The sequence below is a fragment of the Zalophus californianus genome, chromosome 4, assembly GCF_009762305.2.
Source record: "Zalophus californianus isolate mZalCal1 chromosome 4, mZalCal1.pri.v2, whole genome shotgun sequence".
NCBI lineage: Eukaryota > Metazoa > Chordata > Mammalia > Carnivora > Otariidae > Zalophus > Zalophus californianus.
Genome location: NC_045598.1, coordinates 30,434,353 through 30,452,214, shown reverse-complemented (window position 1 = coordinate 30,452,214; position 17,862 = coordinate 30,434,353). Strand labels below are relative to the sequence as shown.

The 17,862-nt window shown below is 43.2% G+C and overlaps 1 protein-coding gene across 34 annotated transcripts in view; it reads right to left on the bottom strand.

Moving 5' to 3' along the window:
• MACF1 (microtubule actin crosslinking factor 1) overlaps positions 1-17,862 on the bottom strand; it is a 340,905-nt gene that overhangs the window by 74,296 nt on the left and 248,747 nt on the right. For 32 of the 34 annotated variants that reach the window (XM_027622580.2, XM_027622734.2, XM_027621977.2 and 29 more), the window contains 6 exons: positions 16,561-16,623; positions 15,667-15,908; positions 14,593-14,722; positions 13,707-13,906; positions 9,859-10,354; positions 7,723-9,194 (listed from right to left, as the gene is read on the bottom strand). In XM_027622580.2, the coding sequence (XP_027478381.1) occupies positions 7,723-9,194; positions 9,859-10,354; positions 13,707-13,906; positions 14,593-14,722; positions 15,667-15,908; positions 16,561-16,623 (2,603 nt within the window). The remainder of the gene's footprint in view (positions 1-7,722; positions 9,195-9,858; positions 10,355-13,706; positions 13,907-14,592; positions 14,723-15,666; positions 15,909-16,560; positions 16,624-17,862) is intronic. The other 2 variants (XM_027622068.2, XM_027623855.2) reach the window with 1 other exon arrangement.

Below are 17,862 nucleotides of genomic sequence, written 5' to 3'. Positions count from 1 at the left end.
AGGTTTGGGTAGAAATAGGCAAAATGTATAAGGAGTGTTTGGGATGAGTGGATGGGTGGTCCATATAGGAAATAAGACTGGAAAAATAGTGGGGATCAAATATGGAGTTTCCATGGCTGGAGAAGGAAAAGACTAGAGGCACAGATATAGACCAATTCTGAAGGATGCCATCATTTAATCCAGCAGATCAGATGGCTCCTACATTGATCTGGGTGAAGTGTAAGCACCCACAGAAAGAAGGGTGAAAACAGACAGAAGCTAAGGGAAAAGCACCTTGGAGGCCCAAGTTCTAGAAGGCTACAGCATACTTTGTTTTTTCTGTGGGAACCATGTACGTACACGCTTGCTGTCCAATCAGAGAAGCTCTCTGCATTCCTAACAGAGGATCCTTTGTTCCAAACAGCAAGGCTCAAAAGAGACAAAGTCTGATAAAATCACACTGAGATCGGACTCCCAGCTGGTGCAGGGGCTGATGCCATTCCATAACACACCCTACAGGAAGCAGCCTGAGATACACAGCTGATTGATTTCCACAGCAGGAGCCTTGTGGCGGGGTGGGGTGGGGACTGGTCAAGCATTAAGAGAATTCTTTAGCCACTGACTCAAATTATTTCACCAGGATCCTAACTTTATCCAACAGATCTGTGTAAGTCACTCTCAGAACTAACACCATTTGTTAACTAATTTTTGAAAAAAGGGAGGAAAACCATGAAGCTTTGCCAGGCAGTGGAACTCTTTTGTCGGTTAACTCTTACTTGTCATGGCATCTGAAGAAGGGGGGAAAATATCAAACCCCCACCTCTCTCTAGAAGTGGGCTGAATACGATGCTAGTAGCAGCCTCTTCAGTTATGACAGTCAAAAATGTCCCTGGATATTGCCAAATGTCCCCTAAGGGGCAAAACTGCCCCCAGTTGAGAACTATTGATCAAGCATGGCCTTTGGTACCAAACAAATCTTTCCAATCCCAGCTCTAACAGTCATTTGCTGTTGGCTTGAACAAGATACTATAACACCTTCAAGTTTCAGTTCTCTTGTCTGCAACTGGAATTTTAAATGTCTTATTGATGGGGGGTTAGGGTTTGAGCTCACTCAGACTTAGGGTGTCTCTCACCGTACTTGCCACCACATGTCATTGCCACCGCACTCCCTTGTACCCGCTTCCTATAACACTCTGTCCCCTCAAAGAGGCCTGGCACAGAGCAAGTGCTCAGTAAGAATGGACTGAAAGGAGTAAGAAGCCCCTTCCTCCCAACCCCCCACCACCACATAGCACTTATTCTTATCCCAGAGTGGCCAAAGTTCTGAAAGGTCCACATTTCAAATCACAGTGCTAGTAGCAGGAAAACAGCTTGTGAAGGCCTAGGGAATAAGTGTATCCCATTAATCTTCCACAGCCAACACCAGAGACTGGTATTTGAAAAGCACTTGGTAGTGGTAGTGGCTAAGTATTAAGGAAGGTGGGGAGGGAGAACATTCTTCCCATAGCTAGGTTTTCCCAACCAGGACAGCTGAGACTCGGGAAGAATCTGTTTGGCAGGAGACAGCCCTTTGGGGCAGTGATGCTTTGGTGCAGTGACCTGACACGACTCCCTGTGGGACTCATTTCATTCCTGGTGAACCAACCAACCCTAACAATCAAGTGCCCTTCAGAGCAACTCATCACACTTCCTAGAGGTTCTCTGCTTATGCTATGGCTCGTGCGCCAGCCTGCTAGCTTGAAAGTGCCTAGGATTTTTCTGAAGCTAAGGCTGACGACTAGGCCAAGGCTCGAGACCGGTTACCGTTCATTTCCAAACACAATGAGAAACCGTCCTGTTCTGCAAGTCTGTGCTTATCTCAACCGTGTTCACTAATCAAATACTCAACAATGAACCTAAGTTCTGCATGGGGTAAATTCTAGTTTTTCTGGAAACATATTTTTCTTCCTTTGTGTACAGAATCATATGGTGAACCTTAGTTGCAAATGCTACATGCTGACACAATATGTGAAGGATTTCAGTAAACTCAAATCAAACTGCTCAGTCCTTTCTTTTGTTGCTTTAAAATCTTCCCTTGCTATCAAAATTTTTCTTTTTTTTTTTTTTTTGGTGAAATCCATCAACGCCTTCTTGACGACCTTCCATTTGGTTTTACTACCTTCACTGAGGCATGAGGCTCCTTTAAGATGATGTAATGGCTGCAATCTTGGGCTTTTGCTTTGTGATGCTGATATTTAAAACACTAATGGGGATACTGTAAAATGGGGCTGGAAAAAGTTCAAAATGAAGCAAACCTAAAGTCCTTAAAGGTGCCTTCTTCACCTTCTCCCCACCCAGTTGCTACAGTGGGGGTGGAGAGGATTATTACACAGCACTGGGATTCTTTGGGTGGGGGGCTAGGGGGTGGTCTCCGAAGGGTTATAAATATCAGCAGCCAAACTGTGAGTTCTGGGAGAGCAACTGACAGGCCACAGTCTCCCCTTAAAGGCACGGAATGAGGAAGCTTCCTGAAGTATTTTCACACAGGAAGTTCCTCTTCTCTTTAGAAATGCATCATCAACCAAACACCTGCATCAACAACTCCATGAAAAATAACTGCTGACGCCAGGGAAAGTGCCTAGGAAATTTTAAACCAGACACGGATTAGTACCAGCAAAAATCAAGAATCCAGGGCTTGGCCTAAAGGAAGGCTGACTTAGAGGCAGTTGCTGCTACCACACAGTCTTAATCAGATTATGAGAAGGCGTCTGCTACATAAATATTTAACTTAATCAACCAGCATCTTTTCCAGCTGAAGTTTCCCACACGTAGGTGGCAATTTTCTTCAAAGGCAGTGGTTCTCAACTGAGGGGTATTTTTGCCTTCCAGGGGATGTTCAGCAATGTCTAGATATTCATTTTTGGTTGTTACACTGGGGAAGGGTTGCTACTGGCATCTACTGAGTAGAGATCAGGGAGGCTGCTAAACATCCTGCCGTGCACAGGACAACCCCTCACCACAAAGAACTATCCAGCCCAAAATGTCAAGAGTGCTGAGGCTGAGAAACCCTGTTCTAGGGCATTCGCTTTACTTCCTTGGACCCTAGTAGTTCCTATGGGAGTAGCCTTATTGAAGGGAGGGAGGGAGAGAAAGAGAGAGAGAGAGAGAGAAAGAAAGAGAGAGAGAGAAAGAAAGGAAGGAAGGAAGGAAGGAAGGAAGGAAGGACGGACGGAAGGAAGGAAGAAAGAAAGAAAGAAAGAAAGAAAGAAAGAAAGAAAGACAGAGAAAGAAAGAGAAAGAAAGAAAGAAAGAAAGAAAGAAAGAAAGAAAGAAAGAAAGAAAGAAAAGAAAGAAAGAAAAAGAAAAAAACCAAGATAGGCCAAGGGTCAGCACGACGCAGGAGAGGGGGTGCCTACTCAACTTACCTTGCTGTTGTAGAGCTGGAGATACTGAAACCTCTAGGTGACAGACAGGTCATACCAAGTGTGATTTCCTTTTTTTCCAGGGGCAGGTAGATAATGCTGATCTCATTTGCTTTATTCTCTAGTGACTCTAACTGGCAAAACCGTAGATGGGCTGATACTGTCTCTGTAATTGTTTGAAAGGCAGGAAAGTATCTTTGTGCAAATTGGCAGCCTTTCAGCTCCATGTCAGGCCCTGTCTTCCAAGAGTTTTCACGTGTGCTCAGAGGGAAGCCTAAACTCGCCTTTCATGAAGCAAAAAAAATCAAACGAAGAGGTTTACAGGGCTTTCTTGTTCTGGCATTATGGTGGGATACTGAGGTCTCCAGACAGAGGCTGTAAGCATGCACAATCCCTGACCCTGGGCTCTGCTCAACCTGAATTAGGATTGAGAACAGTCCTAAGCAAGCCCGCTGCCTTAGTATATCCCACCAGCCCAGCCTCAAAGGCAAGGAAGGAAAAGCCCAATGGGCTCGGATGCTTCCAATGCACCATTAGGTGAAGTGAACCTTTGTGAGAAACCTATAGACCCTAAAAAGGTTTCCATTTTTCCCGCTTGTTTTTTCTTGTCACTGAGTGGTAGAGTGCTGAATCTGAAGCCTGGCCTGAATACACAGTAAATATAAATTAACACATGAAATACAAGAGTGCAAAGGGCATCTGGGTTTCTTGATACTGCTCTTGATGCCCAAACCACCACCAACCTCCTGACTGAGAGGCCACGGTGGTTCTTGGGCAGGGGTGTCTGTCTCTCTCTCTCTCTCTCTCTCTCTCTCTCTCTCTGTGTGTGTGTGTGTGTGTATGTGTGTGTGTTCAGGAAGGGGTTGGTTTGAGACTCAGAATGATCTCAATTCTTGACTATAAAACTAGCACAGGGAATTTCAAAATGAGGAAAGCCTCTTGTTATCATCAGAGTTAATAGATTTCTTTGGCTTAAGTTTCAGTGAAATAAGGTCTTGTTAGTGTCCTGTTAGGCACATACAATTCCTTTTCCTCAATAATCACTGACTCTCTTGTTCAGGAAAACAGAATTTCCTGAAGAGATTAGCCAGGGTCTTTTCCTTCCTGTTTTCTGAAAACATGCTCAACATTCTCATTTGAGATTTCTGGAATGACTGAACCCAGTCAAGTGACTACTTCAGGAAGGTTTTTGAGGTCTTTGCCTGTTTAGAGTGGGAGAGGACTCTCTTTCCATTTGACAGATCCTCACTGGCTGACCAGATTTTATCATTTATTCAGAAGCATTTGACGGAAAAGCCTTTCCTCAGAATCACTGACTTTCAGTTTTTCACGTTCATTTAAGGAGGAAATAACTTTTCCCACAAGCTGCCTCTCTACGCATTTCTCAGCACTACTGCACAGTCCCAAGTAAGCCCGGGGTTGTTCCCAGACCTGACACATCTGTCTATTCTGCCCATCCGCAGTGGAGTTAGCCAGGTCAGAGCAGAGCCCATGCTTCTGTCTACAGACTCATATCCTCTTCTTTTTAGCAGATTCTGTGCTGAGAGTGTGATCCCATTAAAAAAAAAAAAAAAAGGAACAGGGCTTTATCTCAGGACCCTGAGACCATGACCTGAGCCAAAGGCAGACACTTAACCAACTGAGCTACCCAGGCGCCCCTCTGGTTTTGACTTATTAAAAACACTCTGAATCTGAAAGCAGAGTCACGCTTTATGAATCCGGTCTGGTCTGCTGCTTTAGCGAGGGAAGATTAATCCATTGCTGGTTATAGAGCACATTAACCCCGAACTCAATATTCAAACCATGAAAATGACTCAGTCCTCAGAATGCATCCAAAAAGGCCTTCCCTTTACTCAGCCTCTAGGGGACTGTGGAACTGACACACGGAGCTTTTCCCCCTCCCATTGTTTTCACTTCCCATGAGCTCAGCAGGAGCACAGCCAGGCGTGTGCTCCTCCCCTCCTGACCAAAGGCCTTTGCTGGGAGGCGGCAAAAACTCTTCCCGATGCCTTTGACTTTATAAGGTGGACCTGTGGAACCAGGCTTCTGATTTGCGCCCCCAACTTGAGGTGGATGCACACAGGGCACACAACTCCACCACCCTCTTTCTCTCTCTTTTCTTCCAGTCTTGCATTTCAACACCAGTCCCCTGCCGAGAAACACACTTTGAGGTGACCAGCTCATCAGTGTCCGGTCCCAGCCTTCACAGGGTATTGGTAGTGGGAGGCTTATTCTTAGAAATCAGTGAAATAAATATGCTATCATAAACAACTAAGCAGTGACCGAACTCTGAGCACTTCCAGGCTACATACTAGGCTACAAATAAAATATAGTAATGTCCAGTAATTTTTTAAAATCTTCCAGCTACATCAAAATTCAGAATGTTTCTAGCAACCAAGGATTAAATGAAAAGGAAATGATTAGTTGTCCTCAAATCCAAACACTCTGTATGCCTGCCTGTGGACTCTTTTTTATATTCCATCTTGTATTTAATGCAATTTTAACAGGCTTGTTTACTTCATTTTCTAGCTCACTGAAGATGAGAAGCAAGGGACAGACTGCTAAAAGCAGGCCCAGCGACGGCAGTGAGAAGTAACCGCAGGAGGAAAGAATACCTGCTATCCAGGTAAGGGGGAAGAACAGAAGCTACACACACACTAAGAGGCACTAAACAAGAACTTGAATACCCAACTCAACCTGCACAGTCACTTAGGAACATTCAATACAAAGCAGCCCCAAATGTCCCTAATATCCTTGAGGATATCACCATTGGAGAGAACAGCATCATCTTTTTACTAATGCTAACCTGCCCTCATGAAGAAAAACGTCTGCACAACATAGTGGTTAGAAGATTAGGCAAATCAAAGTGTAAAACAATTCCCATGTAAATCAGAATCTAGTTTGATAAAACTATTTTGGAGCCCAAAGGGATAGGCTTCAGTTTTCTAAGAAATTCATTTAGTTGGTTAGACAGTTAATCCTAAGTAACCCAGAGCCTGTAGAAGACAGTCTCTCCTTTGAGGCGCTTACAGTGGAAGAGGCAGGAACACCACACTGATGAAGCAAGAAAGGCCACCCCGCCCCTGGAATGGAGGTGTGGGAGTTTCCAAGAGGAAAACATATGGGCTCACGGGTCTGAATTTTCCCTTCCTCCCCTCTCCTTATTTGGGGCCTCAAGAATCCCCAAAACAGTGACTTGTCACTCCAAAGTGCACTGTCTCCAGATACTGTAAGGGGTCTTCAGCCAATGTCCTGCTTCAGAGTTGAACATCCCCTAAGCTGAGGGCCCTTCTGTACTTGGGTCTTGTTACTTTTCTCAGGACCACAGGGCTCTGACCTGGTGTCAACACCACCTCTCCATCTGTGTCTGTACTTGAAAGAATCCTGACAGGCGGGGGCGGGGGGTGGGGTGCTTTAGAGAACAACCCTGATGGCAGGAGTATGATGGTGTGGATGGGAACAAAGTGCGGCCAGTAGCCTTTCCACAACTACTCTGTGCACCAGGATGGAAAAGCAGCAGAGGGGCCTCCAGTAGTGCAGTAAGGCCCTTTTTGGCATTGACAACAGAGGAAAATCAGGATGAAAGGCTCCTATCCCGAGAGCCATGACCCAACAGACAGTCCTGAATGTTCTAAGCCCCTAACCTAGCAAAATTGCATTTTTGAGTCAACTCCTTCCATTTTCCCCTGTTGTTTTAATTTTGACTCAAAATCTCAGAACTGGAAATTCTGACTTAGGCAAAGAATTAAAACATATTTGCAGTTAGGGCAGTGCTTTTCAAATTCTGCTACAGGCCAAGAACTTGTACTCCTGTGGGTCTGGGGTATAGTCTTAAGCACTGCCTGCTATAAAATGGAAATTTCTTTGAAGTATCATGTTTTATCTTAATAAGTCATGAGAATTTTGATTTTATTTCATAATACATCAATAACTTTCCCCTACAATATGAAGGAAAAAAAAATCAACACTTTAGGAAGATGACCCTTGTTTATCTTATGACTTCTCACACCTCAACTGAAAAACAGGGACCTGGAGAAACATCCACTGCTGTTACAAATCACAAGAGGAGATTCTCAGAGTAAGCAGTAACACTTGGACCTTTCTTTCTATACCCTTAGTTGGTTATCAACACTGAAATAAATTACAATAGAAAAATGTTCAAACCAGTTGCCCGGAATTCAAGAGACTGTTTAGTCTCCAGACAGTGTGCTCTGGCGGTGTTGGAAGCAAGAATAGCAGGCCGGGGACAGAAGTTACGACGTATATACAACGGGTTTCCAAGCTACGTGAAAAGAAACACGTATCAGATAGCAAAAGATTAAAAAACAAGGGCAAGACTTACTTTAAAATCTGCTAGTTGTTGGTTGATGAGATCCACTTCGGTCCCCACGACCCACTGGAGGGCCTCCCCCTCTTCTGCCGCCGTGGTCATGTCGTTGAGGGCTTTCAGCTTCCTGTAGAAGTCCTCCACACGGCCCAGCGTCAGCTCCAGCTGCTCCTGGCGAGCCCTGCTCCTCTCTGTCAGTTTACCACACTGCTTGTTCAGGGCTTCGAGCTCCCTCTTGAGACCTAACAAGTCCAGAGTCCCCTCTTCCTCCAGCATCTGCCGACACTCGGCTTCAGAGGCCTCTATGTCTAACCTGAGGGCTTGGATTTTGTGGAGGAATAGCCGTACATCCTCAATTTGGGACTGGAGGCTATCGGTGTCTCTGCCAATGGCACCCATGCCGTCTAGCTCATCGTCCAGGTCCGCCAGCTGAGAAAACATCTCTCGGACTCGGCAATGAAACTGACCAATCCCCTCCAGCTTATTTTCCATCGTCATGCAACTGCTGTTCACTCTTTGCTTCACTTCCAGGAACTCTTGCTGGGTGACCTCGGCTTGATGAAGAAGTTGGGAAGCATCAGATCCATCTGGGGCATCTTCTACCAAGCCCCGAGTGAAGTTCCTCAGATAGTCTACCTGGGGCTCCAGGGTCTGCAGTACTTCCTGTTGAGCTCTTAGCTTCTCCAGGTTCTTGTTGCTACAGGCTTGAGAGCCTAGAGCATCAAAGATCTCAAGTTGGTGTTTGGCCCCTTCAACCTTCTTTTCGATATTTTTAAAGCTTTCCTGGAACTCCTTGAGCCTCTGAGTCATTTCTTCAAGAGACCCTGTTTTGGCCTGTAGTTCTTCTGTAATGGAATCCATGTTCTGGTTGATCCCAGCCTTCTCATCCCGGATATCATCTTCATCCGTTTCTGAGGAGTTGATCAGAATGTCAGCAGCACTGTTCAGGATTTCTAGCAGGGAGCGGCGCTTTTCCACCTCACTCAGCATAGCCTTTGATCTCAGGAGACTGGATTCTAGCTGCACCGGATCCAGAGTGACCTGCAAGTCCGACATCTTGGCCTTACAATCTTCTATCCATGGCACGAGGTCTTCCACATGCCACTGATATTTCTGAGCTTTCTGCAGACAGTCCTTGAGCCTGGATTGTCTGTCTGCAGTTTTTTTACTAAGCTCTTCCCAGTGGCTTTTGAGCTCAACCAACTGGTTTTGTAAAATCTTTTTCTCTTCTCCAGGAGGTACAGAAAGAAGCAGAGATTCTCCTTCGGCCACAATCACCTCATAGGAACCACTGTGTTGATTAAGGCTCTTCTGAAACTCTTCATTCTCCTGGAGCTGAGACTGTAACCGCTCCAATTTTGCAGAAATTGGGCAGTTTTTCGCTTGCTGGCTTTGTTTGTCATCCAACCAGGTTCTCAGCTCATCGAACATTTGCTGGAACTGCTGGGTGCTGGCAAGAGCTGCCTGGAGTCTGTTCATGCGATCAGCTGAAATGAGAAAATCAAATTTAAATCAATCAAATCTGAACATGGCATTTAAAATATTTGCTGAGAGTATATGGGCTAATCTTAGGGGAAGGAAACTAATGTTAACTGAGGGCCTACCATAAAAGCAGCACAAAGCTGGTCTCCTTCATATACTAGATCTTATTTAATCCTCACACCAACCTTGTAAGGTGATCTGAGTAACAGAAGTAAACTTTTATTCCTAAGCTGATAAAAAGCCATATATGTTTCTAGAGAAAGGCAACAAACTGATGATAAAATTCTTGTACAAGACCATCATAAGCATCTAATTCTGCAATATGGTACGTGTGTGTATGCGTGCACATGGTATAAATGAGTGTTAGTAAAAGTATGTGTGTAACTCCACCTATAAATATATCTATGAGCATGAATCTCTACCTGCTGACAAAAGTGATATTAGTGCTCTTATCTCCGGGATTATGCTATATAAAGCTTCACATATTGTTAGTGCTCAGTCAATGTGTGATACACAGCGGTTCTCACTATAGCTGGACAAAGGTAAGGGTAACACTAGTCTGAGTCCAAAAGCTGCTTACAGGTCACCCTAGATTCTTGGGACTATTATCACGAAGCCAATCTTTTGGCTTGCCACTGATGTCAGCAGTGTGTGCCTACCCTAACTTACCTGCAAGGTCTTCTAAACCTTGGAGAGGCAGGGCAACTGTCTCCAGACGCTTCTTCAGCTCATCCTTGAGGTACTGCTCCCCAATGAGTACTGAGAGCTCATCGCAAAGTGTCTGTGCCTCCTTAATCTCATGGTCCAGCTGCTCCACATCAGATCGAATCTCACTGGTCTCCTCTAGTTGCTGCTTCACAGCCTCAGGTTGGGTACTGATGGCCGACTGGCCACTTAGTCGCTGCCCCACTGCCTTGACCTTCTCTGATAAGTCCTGGAGCAGTTCTTGGTACTGGGTGCTTTTGACAATAGCTTGGTCAATTTGGCTGGAACGGGAATTGAGTTTGTCAGTCAGCTCAATCCACTTCTGATTGATGCTCTGGAGTTCTTTCTGTACTTGGCTGGTGGATGGAGAGACATCTCCAGGGCCTATTAGGATGCCCTGAGCTGCCTCATTCAGCTGCTCATGCTGTTGCCTGCGTGCTTCGAACTCCTTCAGCATAAACTGTAATAGAAATGACATCAAGATGTTTAGAAAGAAAAGACAGATCTAAAAAGAGTGTTAAAACAGAAACTGATTTTGGATTGTGCCAAGTAGTGCCAACCTTTCAAAAATAAACCAGAAAACTCCAAGGACCAGGCTACTAGGAAAATGCAGTATCACTTCTAACAACTGCTTAATAAAAACTTGTTTTGAAAGGGTCACTGAGGGCTCATTTGTTAAGCGTCCGCCTTTGGCTCAGGTCACTGTCCCAGGGTCCTGGGATCGAGCCCCACATCGGACTCCCTGCTCAGCGGGAAGCCTGCTTCTCCCTCTCCCACTCTCCCTGCTTGTGTTCCCTCTCTCGCTGTGTCTCTCTCTGTCAAATAAATAAAAAAATCTTAAAAAAAAAAGAAAGAAAGAAAGAAAGAAAGGGTCATTGATTGTGCCTCTTCTATTTCTTCCTTCTTTGTCCTACTCTGTTTCAATATCAGTTACTAAGCTTGGCCTGTTTTCTGGATTGGCACTCATCAGCTTTGTCAGACAAAACCCAGGCCTCTGAATTGCAAGTCTGGAACCCTGGGACCCAGAGCTAGCTATATTACTGGCTGGGCTTGCCATTTCAACTCTCTATACATCTGTTTTTCCTAGTTTCTTTCTTGGAATTCCAACAGCACATACAATCTATACATTACAACACAGCATGAGTAGACAATGAGCTTCTTTAAAGCAAGTAGCATGTCTTTTTACTCTTTTCTATCCACTATTTCACTCAGCAAAGTAGTTAGGGTTACAGGCTCTGGAATCGGACTGCTTGGGTTCAAATCCTGACTCTATCACTTGCGAGCTGTATGTATAACCTTACGTGAGTTTTTAAAGTTCTCCAAATCTCAGCTTCCTCATCTATAAAATGATAGAAAGTACTTATCTTGGCTGTTTTAAGGATTAAATAAGGTAATTTATGGAAAGTATTCATCACTCACACTGTACATAAGTAAGTAATACATGACTTTAAGGAAGAACAGATGCATAAATGATGAATGAAAACAATGTAAAAAAAAATGATGGGGTGCCTTGGGTGGCTCAGTCGTTAAGCGCCTGCCTTCGGCTCAGGTCATGATCCCAGGGTCGTGGGATCGAGCCCTCCATCGGGCTCCCTGCTCAGTCAGGAGCCTGCTTCTCCCTCTCCCACTCCCCTGCTTGTGTTCCCTCTCTAGCTGTCTCTCTCTCTGTCAAATAAATATATAAAATCTCTAAAAAAAAAAATGATAAACACTGATGTGAACATGGCACTGTGAAAGCAAGAAGTAAGGATGATTAATTCTGTGGAAGATGACAAAAGTGGACAAGGGAAGTCAGGAAAGGCTTCACAGAGGACACAAGGAAGTTCTCTCAGTGAGAAAGAGAGAGAGAGAGAGGGCCATTTTAGCAAAGGGCCTAGGATTAGCAAAGGCACAGAGCAGTATGAGTATGGTGCGTTCAAGGAAAGGATGAGTTACCCAGTGTGTGCAGAAACCTGGGTATATGGGAGAAGAGTGGGAAATGAGGCTGGCAAGACAAACTGGGACCAGATTGTGGAAAGCCTCATATACGACACTGAGCAGGTACTTGGACTTTGTTCAATCGGCAGCCAAGAGCCAGCAAAGCATTTTCATGTATTCAGATGTGTGAGTTAAGGAGATAATTTGGTAACCGTGTGGAGAATGCACTAGACAAAGAAGCCCATTAGAAGGCTGTTGCAATGGTATAGGCCTGAGATCAAACCTTCCTAAGGGAGGAGCACTTAGAATGGAGAATTAGAACAGTAGTTCTCAAAGTATGCTCCAGAGATCCTTGGGAGTCTCCAGGCCCTTTCAGAGGGTCCATGAGGTCAAACTACTTTCATAATAATACTAAGATATAATTTGCCTTTTATAATTTTTCTCTCACAAATGTTCAGTGTTTCCCAGAGGCTACATGACATCTAGTATTGCAACAGATTGAGTGCAGAAGCAGATATGAAAATGTATGAGAATATTCTATTAAGTCAGACATCAAAGAGATTTGCAAAGCCATAAAACAATACCACTCTTACTGAAGTTTTTATGTTTGGAAAATGTTATTTTTTCATAAAAAATAAATGTTACTTATGTTAATGTTACAGTTTTACCATTATTATTTTTAAAATTAATAAATATATATTTTTAAATTCCTCAGTGTTTTTGTTTTTAACTAGGCTCCATACCCAGTGTGGGGCTTGAACTCATGACCCTGAGATCAAGACCTGAGTTGAGATCAAGAGTCAGACGCTTAACTGACTAAACCACCCAAGTGACCCCTTAGTGTTTCAACACAGTAAATATTAATAGATATCAATAGTTAAACACAAGCTCTTTGGGGTCCTCAATAATTTTTTAAAAAAGATTTTACTTATTTATTTTAGAGAGAGAGACAAAGAGGGTGGAGGGAGGGGCAGAGGGAGAGGGAGAGACAGAATCTCAAGTAGCTCCATGCTGAACACAGAGCCCAACATGGAGCTCGATTTCACCATCCTGAGATCATGACCTGAGCCAAAATTATGAGTTGGGACGCTTACTCGACTGAGCTACCCAGGTGCCCCTGGGGTCTTCAGTATTTTTTAAGAGCCTAAAAGTGTTTTGAGACCAAAGAGTCTGAAAACCACTGGAATAGAAAAATATTTGTAAGTGAACTAAAGAGGACTTGATAATTAATTGGATGCAGGGGCTAAAAGAAAGGGTTCCTTCAAAAACTGCTCTTAAGTCTTAATTTAGGGAACTTGGTGGATGGTGAGAAGAAATGGAACAAGTTTGGAAGAGTTTGGGAGGATGTAGAATAAGAGAAGGTTCTCTGGTGCTTACCAGGAAAAAAAAGAAGAAGAAGATGATGAAGAGGAGGAGGAAGAGGAAGAAGAAAAAGTTCTCAACAGGAATTCATTAGAAATGATATAATTTGACCAACCTAAATTTCTATGATGGTAGGCACGTAAATCAATTTTTTTTTGCGGTTTGAGCAACAGAGAATCTTTAAGTGAAGCCAGCAGATATAAGACATCACATTAAGTAATATGATCACTACTATTGGGGATTAAAAGTAAAATACGATTCTACAAAGTAGTCAGAAATTCCCCATTCTTACATCCACTCATCTTACTGCCTGTTAATGATATTAATAATACAGTTATTGACTATTTATTATTTGACAGGCACTGTGATAAAGCCCTTACAAACATCTCATTTAAACCGAGGAAACAGAACTCTGAAAGAAGGTTAACTGACTTGCTAGGGTCATTTGAAATCTACTTGCTGAGAAGAGTATTCAAAACCAGGTTCACGGGATTCCAATTTCTTTGCTTAATGCAGTAAGCTTTGTGGCTCACCTGGACCTGCTGCTTTTGTGCAGTCAGCATGTTGGGGTCAATAGACAGGGGCCCCAGCACCCCCATCATCAGTTCCTTCTCCATCAGCCAGGGCCGGAGCTGGGATTCTGCAGCCTGGAAGCTGGCCAGATGACTTGCAGATTCCTCCAGCTGCCTTTGCCGGGCCATGGTCACTTCGGTGGCCCTTTCCCAACGGGAATCTGTAGAGGGGAAATGAGAGAACGTGTTCCTTTAGTCTCACGAGCCACTGGCCTGATCCCTAAGTTATGTTCCTAATATACTACAGGAAATGACCCCTGCAGCATTAGTTAAAAATAACCTTCATTTAATTTTAACTAAAGTAACACAGTTCCGTACTTGATTGTGGTGGTGGTTATATGAAACTACACAGTATACACACACACACACACACACACACACACACACACACACACATGTATGGCTATCTTATACTATATTATTTTATGGCCTATCTTTTAACTCTTACTATATTATAAACATCTCTACTGCCAATGTTTTTTCATGCCAATAAACATTCACCAATATCATTTATATATAGTTCAATATGAATGCAGAATAATTCACCTAATCCTTCCAGTGAATAGATTATTTCCCATTTTTCATTTTCATCACCAATGCTCTCCTTATCACAGCAGATTATCAGATTGACTTGCCCAAGAAAGCCAAACCTCTGAGACTTCTGAGTGGAATCTCTAGATTCTTTTCCCTAATCAGACTCACTCACTGTCTAACCCTATTTGGACCTCTTGATTGCTTATGAAAATTAACTAAAAATAAGTCCTGCTTTATAGGATGTGCTGAAATTCTGTATTTGCTTTGAAGACAAGCAATGTAGTGAATTTGCAACATCCCCCTGAATACTTACTGAGTTCCTCTTGCATTTCCTTCCAGTTTTCTGCTTCTTGTGAGTTGGGATATGTCATCAGTAATCCAGCCAGGGCTTCCTTTACTTTTTGGATTTTTGGAGAATTCTGTTCCAATTCAGCCAGGAAGGCCTAGGAGAGAGAACACCGGGGATGCCATGAGATTTCTGCACGGGAAACAGAGCTGTGTGTGCGGAGGAAGGTGCTAGAAGACTGGGCCGCAATTATAGGCTCCACTTCTAATTCTATCAGTGTTTTATTTCATGATTTTAAGATACTTTAACATTTCTGCTTCGATTTTTACTTTAAAATGAAAATCTGAGTAGCAGGATCTAAATTTCTTTTATGGACAACATATTGGTAGAAGGCAGTAAGAAGGTATTATTCATCTCCCCAAACAGACTGTGTCAGGTATGAGGATGAGAATGGTGGCGTCAAGGACACTGAGGTAGCTGAAGAAGATGGCATACTCTGTCCAGTTAGAATATAAAAAAGTTTGGCAAAAAAATTTTTTTCATAGGACTTTCTATATGGTCTTGTTTCTCCTGATAGTTTTCCTAGTCCTACATGTCAACCTGAAGAGTGAACTGTAATCACAGCTACACTTAAATCGCCCCAAGGGTTGGAAAGGGGCTTTGATGAGAATGGTTTGGCTGACAGAATCATAGGGAAAACCAGATCCCATTCTCAGTGCACTGATACTTCAGAGGAGGGATATTCTCTTTGTATAAACAGATCTGGGTTGTTTTTTTTTTTTAAGTTTTATTTATTTTAGTAATCTCTACATTCCATGTGGGGCTCCAACTCATGACCCAGAGATCAAGAGCCGCATGCTCTTCCGATGGAGCCAATCAGGTGTGCCTGGTTTTGTATCTGGGTATTATTTATAATAATTTCTCATTTCATAGGTAAGAAAATTCTTTAGGAGAGTTTAAGCATATTAATCCTTTGAAAGGGCTCCTCATGGTCTGGGTGGATGGCTGTGTCCCTTGCTCAGGTCCCGGGCTTGGGTAGGAACACCGTACAACAGCCCCTTCCTCTTAGTGTCTGGGACGCAGCTAATGCAAACACTGTACCTTGTTAGATTCAGCTTGGGCTCTCACTGTTTCTGGCTTGGTTGGAGACGAAGAGGCATCCATGGCTTTCAGGACTTCCTCTTTTGATTCCAGCCACTGCAGCACTGAGCCTGCTTCCTTCTGAACTTCCCGCATTCTGCTGAGGACAGCCTGAAGGCTTTCCTGGCGTTCCTGAAGGACTCCCCCCAGTTTCTCATATTTCAAGTTTACATCTGACATGTCACACTGGATCTCCGTCAGATCTAGCATCATAGAAAACAAAAATCAGATCAGGAATAGCTCTCCAAGCCTCCCCATGGGTTCCTCATGCTAAATTACTCATCAGGATTAAACGTCTCTCCTACTCCTTCTAGTGAACTAGAGATGCACTTCCTGCTAAATCACATAAAAGTTCTTGTTTATATATACAAAGCAAAAGAGCTTTCATTAATCTGCTTTCGGATTTTGACATGAGGTACTCAGATGTACAAATAAAATGCTAAATACACTTGGGAACTGCAGAAGTGAAGGGAGTGAAGGATTTGGGGCATTCTTCTGTTCCCTCTTGTCCAAACAGGGAAATCATGGGGCCGCGAGGATGAGGTTTAGACTAGACTACCTCTAACGTGGCTTCTTTATGACTCAAAGATTCACATATATTTTCTTCAAGTTCCTTCCTTACTGGTCTTATCTAGCGGTCCAATTTATTTCCTAGTACCGTATCTCACTGGCTGCCAACCTGTTTAGCCTTTAACAACCCAGCAAAGGAGCATCACAGTGGCTTCTCCCCAGATTTTTACCCTCATACCCATCCTGGCGGCGGTTCTTTCACACATACAGAAACATACACAGATGCCTACGTGAACACTGTCCTAACACATCCAACAAAGAGGCACTGTGAAATGGCATTCTCACCTTTGCAGGTGTGGTATCCGTTTACACTGCCTACAGAGCTTCCTACAGAGGGCAGTATGGAACCTGAGCAGAAGGACAGGGAGACAAACAGGGCAAGACAAACGTGTTAGGAATACATACAGGCACTGAATTTGTTCTCTGGCACTCACTTTAAGCTCAGGTATCAGGAGGTTAACACAGCACAAGACAACATACTCATGGAAAGAGACAAATCATTTTAGCTGCCAGGCAAGACAGCATCACTCAGGTGTCTTGGCTTCTTAGGAGTAGTGGTTCCTAACCCTTTCTAAAGGAAACCCAAATTCCCTTCCTTGATCTCTGACTTGAATTCTTTGGATCCTGCCATAATGTTGCAAGCAAGTACTGATAAAATGATTAAGTCTTTAGAATATCTGTGCTGTCTGCCACACTTTGGAACGAGGATTTCTAATAAAGCCAAAAAAGTTCAACTTTAACAACCATGTTCTTCAACATGATAAAAATGAACAATAAGTATAATTAAGGGCAGAAAAAGCAGCATTCTTTTAATAAAGACATTAAAATAAGTCCTTATATTGCTTCAAAAGGCAGATTCTCTGTCTTTTCTATCATGAAAACTTTCTCCTCTCCTTCCCCACCAGAAAATGGAAATTCTAAGCGCCAATAAATCTGGCTCATAAACATTCCCATAAATTCTGCTTTGGGCCTTTGGTTCTGTTTCTAATTACAACGATTTCACCTATATTCTCCCCCAGGTTGATTCCTTGTATTTCAGGAGTGTCCCAAGTTAAATAAAAATCAGATCATGCAATTATAGAAATTATACAGAAACATGAAGAATATTCATGATATGTTACATTACAAGGACAGAATAAAACTCTCATGTGCACTAATTTCACTGGAAAAATTTTATGTTAAGGTTATACTAAAAAATAGTAATTGTGAAACTTTCAAATATTAACATTACTGTATTTTCTCTCTTTTTTTCCTTAAATAGGCTCCACACCCAGTGTGAAGACCAATGCGGGGCCTGAATTCAGGACCCTGAGATCAAACCCTGAGCGGAGATCAAGAGTTGGACGCTTAACTGACCAAGTCACCCCGGTGCCCCAACATGATTGTATTTTCAGTGAAAAAACAGATCAAACAAAAAGATCATATTCCATTGCAGTAGGGTGATGACCAAAAAAGAAACTGGACTAATAACTGGGAGAAGGTGGTCCTGGCCAAGACCATCACTCACTCAGTATGTGAGCCTTAGTCTACAGATGGACCTCAGGGTCTTCTCTAGGATATGAAGATAATACTAGCTATCCTGTCAGC